The following is a 6,682-nucleotide window of genomic DNA, read 5'->3' on the forward strand; positions in this document are numbered from 1 at the left end:
ATACTTTGAATGCCAGTTGCCCCATCAACATGTATACCGTACAAACCCAACCCTATGAGAACGACGAGAACATCACGCCTGCACATGGCTGCAGCTGCTCAACTGTCATCCACGAACATGATGAACTACACAGCGGCGTCACCTCTGACCTCAAACTTAGCGCAGGCCTGGGTGCGACGCTCCTGAAAACTCAAACCATTGTAACGTCGCCCAGCATACTCAACAAAGTGCCGTCGGGTGATATATCCGCAATAGCAGATGTATACCATATGCTCGGACTCTTGGGGCGTTTTGCCTGTGTTCAAGGTCAACCCGTTTGCCTTGGCTGGTCTCACCAGTGGTGAATGCGCAAGGCAGTATCTCGGATATCTAGGGATACACTCGTTCTGTCCAAGGGCCTTGGCAAGGGCCTTGCCACGGGCCTTAACAACGAGAACGTCGTCCAGACAACAGGTGGCAAGAACAGATTGCCCTGCATCGTGTAACATTGTGGAACGGTGGTAGTCGAAAGAGTATTTGTAAGTGTCTCGACCCTGGCCCTGTTCGATAGGGTATCGACTTGCGGACAGCATGGCCGTCGGATGAGCACTTCCATTAATCTTTGCAGCCATTGCATGAATCATTCTACTACCACGCACTTTTAACATGTTCTAGGAGAGTTGGCAGCGCCTCGCACCATGGGAAGCGGAGGCCATCGCGATGGCGTGCACCCACAGGTTTACGAGAACCTGTCACGCGAAGACCGTAAACTGCTGTGCGTTACAAGCATTGGTACTAAATAGGTTCATTTCAGTGATGTGGTCATCCTCGCTTTACATGCCTGCACTTTGGCCACAGGCTTCACTAGCATTGCAACTTGCACATGTTCAAACAATTCACGCACATGTCATGCGAGAAGTCAATATGGAAAACTCGCATTTGACAATCATCAGAACATATTTTATCGTTGATCCAGGTGTCACGTGCCCTTCTTCCGTTCAGGCGTGTGAACATGTGGAAAGTGTGCAACACCATCAAGTCAAGCGCGTCGTACAGATTGGGCGAGCAGTGCAACCGCATGATGCAGCGCCCCTCCTCGAACACATCAACTAAAACTTATATTTATAATACACAGTTATGATAGCAGGCATGTTTATTTCAGGTCTCTAGGATGACAGCTGTTGTGGAGTTGCCGCCCCTAACAGTCCACTGTGCTTTGCACAATACACATAATAAAATCATCCGAGAGCCATCCAACTATGAACTGTGAGAATCGGGAAATTGAAAACGGCACTGCTATGAAGGGCCAGTGCATGAATTCGGTGCACTCCAGCAAGCAACACCTTTTGCCTCGAAAGTGAACCATGGTTGGTGTCACTGGACCTGTTTGTCCTCGTCTGACCAGGCCCTCAGATGCATGAGACGCATGCAGGTTCGGAATTGACTGCGTGGACAGATTAGAATGGAAAGGATGGAAGCCAGGGGGGGAGTACGAGTGCACACTACACCTTCGCAACGTCTCGACAAAGACGATCAAGCTCAAGTACAAGCTCCCCACAAGCAAGTACTTCTCAATGGGGTTCCCAGAGCCCATCAAACTGGTGGCGGGAATGTCGTACGCGGCAAAAATCACGTTCCGGCCGGTCAAAATGGAGCCCTACACGGACCGTGTTCAAATAAATACCAGCGGGGCGGCTTTCCAAGTGGAGATTTGCGCGCTCACGCCCTCCGTGCGCCTTGAAATGCCCTTGCAGATCGACTTTGGTTTCTCGGCTGTGAACGAGGTGCGCCGTCGAGCCTTGGAGAGTACCGAGCCGTTTCGAATGAGTCTCATGGCCTGCTGATGTCTCGTCGCTTCAGCGCACACATGAATGCCGATGCGTTGTGCTCGGCCTTGCCATCTTGATCGGTTATCAAATGAATCACCAGGCCTCCGGCACAAAGTGGCTGCACACAGGGGCAAGTTGTCAAGTCAGAGTTTTCCAAGCTATCATGCGCATACACCAAGTCCGCACAAATGTGTACAGAGTGTAACACGGCAGCAGCATGTCACTATAAGCCGAGCATGGACAACGCAATCGTCCATGCGTTGTCACAACAAGTGGTTAACTAACACATGCAAACACAATGCAAGCAAAGCCTAACGCATCAGCACACATGCACGGCTGATGGGTTTAATATGCAACGAGCCGATCGACGTGCAGACGATGAAGTATCCGTTCTACGTTGCGAACAGCGGGGACATCCCGGTGGGGTTTCAGTGGAAAGTGGTGCCGCCGTTTTCAATCACCCCTACCTCCGTGGACGAGCTCGCGCCAGGAGACAAAGCGCACTTCACAGCGTACTTCCGTTGTCTCGATGCCTCTGTTTACACTGCCGCGGCAGTGTGCCTCCTCGTCAACGGCTCCACAAACGTGATGAAGCTGACCGCAATCGGCAAGTTCCCATACCTATCTCTGGATGCCAGCTCCGTGGAGCACGGCGACGTTCTGGTAGGCCGCAGTGTGGAGGCGACGATTCGCATGGCAAATCAGGCGCTCGTGCCCGCGAATTTCAACATCTGCCACGATCGCGGGCCCAACGACGACGTGTTTGGGCTTTTCCCCATGAAGGGCACGTTGGCACCGGGGCAATGGACGGTGCTCAAGTTGACTTACACGCCTCGCGCTGCTGGCACGTTTTCGTCTGAGGCGTTTGAGATCACGACCCCTGGGGGCAACAAGTTGACCGTGCGGCAGTCGGGTGCCGCGCTTGGGTCGTTTGTTGCGCTGTCAGACCGCTCGATGTCGTTTGGCTCCGTTGCGCTGGGCACCAACATGCGCAAGGTGCGTCCTGAGAGCGCTTTGATGATGACGATGTGTCTCGAATATGCTTACTTGGTTGCTTGATGACCACATCCTGCCATTCTGTATGTGATGGTATGGTGATGATGTATTTTTTTACCACACTACGCATCCACATGGACAAATCTTTGGTCAGGTACTTTGATGCTTGGCTTCATTAGTTGATTTACAGCTGGGAGTCTCCTAGTCAAACACCCCTCTCACTTGCTGAGGTAGTGTGTGACATTGAGTCGCAGACTGGTCTGAAACATACGTGGATCGGACGTGCAAAGCTCAGTATGGCAAACGTCTTAATCTGTCTACGCATCCAGACATTGCTGCGGTTGGTTATCATCCCGCATGTCCATTTTTGTGTGTGCTGGCAACTCTCAAAATCCACCATCCACTCCCCAACAGCAAGTAGGCATATCACCCAATGTTGACATGATGTTTGACCACCCCCTGTGCAGGTGCTATACATAGAGAACCGCAGCTCGATCCCGGTGCCTTACTCTTTCGACGCTGACGCATGCGGGGTCTTTGCGCTCGACCACATCGCCGGCGTGCTCAAGCCGAACCTCACATCTGCTGTCACGATCACATTCAAGCCTCAGCTGCCAACAAACTACTGGAAGCGACTGGGAATCACACTCCATAACACCGAGCCGCTGGACGTTGATCTAATCGGAACTGCATACACTCCAGAAGCGCGGCCCTCCCCCCTCGAGCCCGCGCACGTCGACGAGTTCCTTGCCCGTGTGGCCACGGGGGGCTCAGTGCTGCCAGACGTGCAGTTGCAGGATTCGGCGCCCTCTCCCAGCATCACCAGTTCGCTCCACGGCAGCTTTCGAGGCCGCGACACAAAGTCCCCACTTCTCGGAGACTCTGCCAGCGGCTCCTTGCACGGGGTGGTCGGGCTGCGTGGGCCTGTGCCAGGGGCTGGTATCTTTGGGCTACATTCCTGGGACCTCCTGTTCCATGGGCAGGACGTGACGGGGGGGCTGGTGGTTGATAAGAAGATGCTCGACTTTGGCTCAACCAGCCGCCTTCGTACGTCTGAGTTTAGTTCCCTCACCGTCACCAATCGCCTGCCCTTCAAAGTGGTCGCTGCACTCAGCATCCCGTACTGGCACGACCACGGCAAGGAAGGGACCCCACAAAAGGTTTGTCACTCAGTGCATCTTTGATTGTTCTGCAATGCTTCTTGGCTGTTGGATTCTCATCTGCAATGGCTTGCTCTAATTCCCATCATTCCGGAAGGTCCATGCGGCATCTCTGCATGCACGTGTGAGTTAAATGTACCCCAACCCCGTCGTTGATCTTGCTCCTGCTTTCAGGTGCTTGATTGCATGGGAGATGATTACTTGCAAGATTTTGTTGCATCGATTGTTGCAGAAACGTCTGCCCTAGCAATGCACGCATCGTCTCATTTGCTCTGATCTTAGATCTTGAGTCAAGGTCTTTGATCAGTACATGTGATGATGATGATGTATCTTTTTACAACACTACCGCATCCACATGGACATTGGCAACTCCAAGAACTCCTTGGGAATCTGTGTTATCATTACCACCACTTGAGGCAAGCGTACCTGGACCAGCCTGACTTACCATAACCTGATCCGACATGCCGGTCTGGAAACCGGTATTTGCTCTTTTACCTTTGTGAGAAGTGAACATAACTGAAGTTCTAAGTTTGCAGGTCTGGGAGGTGTTTCCTCTCACATCTGACATTGCTCCGGGCAAGAGCACAACCTTTCGAGTGTCTTTCCGTCCCCTGGCGGAGGGGCAGTACTACACACAGATGGTGGATATCATTGCGTACGCAAAGTACATGCGCAACTTCAGGCTGTGCAGCGAGGTGTGCATCCCATGTGCACATTTCAGCATGCAGCATGCGATTATCGTAGGCTCAACCTCTGGTTATCAGTTGAAGAAGTGATGGTTAATACATCGAGACATGACAAATCACGCAGTCATGTAGCTGACTGACAACAATAGAAACGCAACATGGATCGCGTCCCAAAGCAGACATCAAAGTACGCATCAAAGGTGGGGTACTACATGGACGTTAATGTGGGATAATGTGGGACACGTATCAAGTTTTCTTGTGGGCTGCCAGCTCGAAAAGGGTGAGTGGTGAGGCTGAGTGGAATCGCTGCGCCCATTCGTAGGCGCTGGAGTCCAACATCGAGCGCAATGTGCAGGGTGGTGAAGTGCCTCCGTGGACAGTCCCGATCACTCTTAGTGGTCGCACATTCCTTCATTCGCATGAAGAGGCGCTGCCGCACGTCAAGATCTCCACCAAGCGCGTGCTTCTCCCGCCCTGCCACGTCAACGACGCGTCGTTCAGCACCATCAAAGTTGCAAACGAAGGCGACACCCGCATCAGCCTCAAAGTCCTCGACACGGGCCTCCCCGCAAATTTCGCCGTTCATCCGATGCTCGCCACCATTGCTCCGCACTCGCACGTGATTCTAGCCGTGCGTTTCGAGGCAACGAGCGCGTCCCCCGTCAAGGGGTGGGCCCTCTTTGTGCTCAACAACAACCACACAGCCGCGCACCGCATCGAGATGAATGGCTGTGGCTTCCATCCGTCCGTTTCGCTTGACGTTGGCACGCACATGCTGTGCAAGCCGACTTGCGTAGGCGCGTCATCGACACGCACCGTCATACTGCGCAACCACTCTCGCATGCCCATCGCCTTCTCATGGAACCTTCCCGCCAGCCTCGCCAGGTCTGTGAGGCTCAGCCCTCGGAAGGGCATCCTCAGAGGGGCTTCGGAGCTCCCGCTGTCGTGGACGTTCACGCCAGCCATGGCAGGCTCGTTCGCGGCAAAAGCCTCCTGCACGATCATGTCGGGCCGCCAGGTAGACGATGCGTCGGCACTTCTCGACGTCCATGAAGATGACATCGGTCAGGTGGCAAGCTCCGCAGTGCATCAGTCCCAGCTCTCACTGAAAATCAGCGGGGAAGGCACTACTGGTGCAGTGGGCATTCAGCCAGCGTCGATCGACTTTGGCGCAGTTCGCGTCGGGTATCCCATCCGACGGGAACTCACTCTCGTCAACCAGTCGAGCGGGCTGCTGCGGTACGTCATCGAAATTGAGGACTCCCACGGGCACCGGCACTCTGCGCCTGCGCCGCTGGAGGGCTACCAGATGGGGCCGTTTTCAAGCATGGGGGGGCCGCTATCACTTGGCCCTGAGGTTTCCGTCAGTGCACCGACCGGTGTGTTGCCCGCAAGAGCTCACGTCTCCGTGGATGTCGTGTTTCAACCTCATGCTCGCCGCGTCTACAACGTCAATGTTGTGTGCCGTATGGCCGGCTTGACTGAGCCCAACGGCCAGGCAGAAAAGGTGCACAGCGACGCCAACTCGGCCTACGTTCATGAGGTGTGTGCGTACTTGGCGCCTGCATGAGCAAAGAGATGTGCACAAGCCCAGGCTGATTGCGGTCATGAATGCTCGTAGCATGCATTTGATGGCAAACATGCTAATTGCACACGAATTGCACAGCGGTTGCAACGAGTCAATATGCCTTGCACGTACTGGTTCCTCGGCAGCCTCATGTACTGAGTCTATTGCAGTCCAATGAGCCCCTTAGGTAAAGGTGGAACCGGTAGCCTGATGTAATTACATCACTGTTCCCACCACTCCTGAGTTTGGAAGCGAGCCGTTCATCACCCTGATGGTCCGGCTGCGTCGCGCTCACATGGCAATGAGTCATGCAGATGAGTACCACGATGTCGGCATTCGCCACGTATCCAATGCTGCAGCTAGATGACGTTCTGCGAGACGACATCTGCAAACGGCAGACTTGGGAGTTGCTGGGTGCTCAGAAGCTGAACGAGATCCTCCAAGACGAGCTGACCAGCCACGAGC

The 6,682-nt window shown here is 54.0% G+C and overlaps 1 protein-coding gene across 1 annotated transcript; it reads left to right on the plus strand.

The window, feature by feature from the left end:
* Positions 1–2,147: 2,147 nt before the first annotated feature.
* LOC149808610 (cilia- and flagella-associated protein 65-like) lies at positions 2,148–4,740 on the plus strand. Its single transcript, XM_089995235.1, has 3 exons — positions 2,148–2,804; positions 3,272–3,964; positions 4,501–4,740. Exons 1-3 carry the CDS (start codon positions 2,148–2,150, stop codon positions 4,738–4,740), a joined length of 1,590 nt encoding a protein of 529 aa, XP_089851361.1.
* The last annotated feature ends 1,942 nt before the right edge of the window (positions 4,741–6,682 follow it).

Source organism: Nuphar pumila, unplaced genomic scaffold (assembly GCF_984573655.1).
Source record: "Nuphar pumila unplaced genomic scaffold, dmNupPumi1.hap1.1 HAP1_SCAFFOLD_2648, whole genome shotgun sequence".
NCBI lineage: Eukaryota > Viridiplantae > Streptophyta > Magnoliopsida > Nymphaeales > Nymphaeaceae > Nuphar > Nuphar pumila.

What these genes read in the sequence shown, in the direction of transcription:
- LOC149808610 (XM_089995235.1), top strand. Translation starts at nt 2,148, where the DNA reads ATGGGTTTAATATGCAACGAGCCGATCGACGTGCAGACGATGAAGTAT. An exon ending in TGGGCACCAACATGCGCAAG is followed by an intron (nt 2,805 to 3,271) that starts GTGCGTCCTGAG and finishes CCCCCTGTGCAG; the next exon opens with GTGCTATACATAGAGAACCG. An exon ending in AGGAAGGGACCCCACAAAAG is followed by an intron (nt 3,965 to 4,500) that starts GTTTGTCACTCA and finishes CTAAGTTTGCAG; the next exon opens with GTCTGGGAGGTGTTTCCTCT.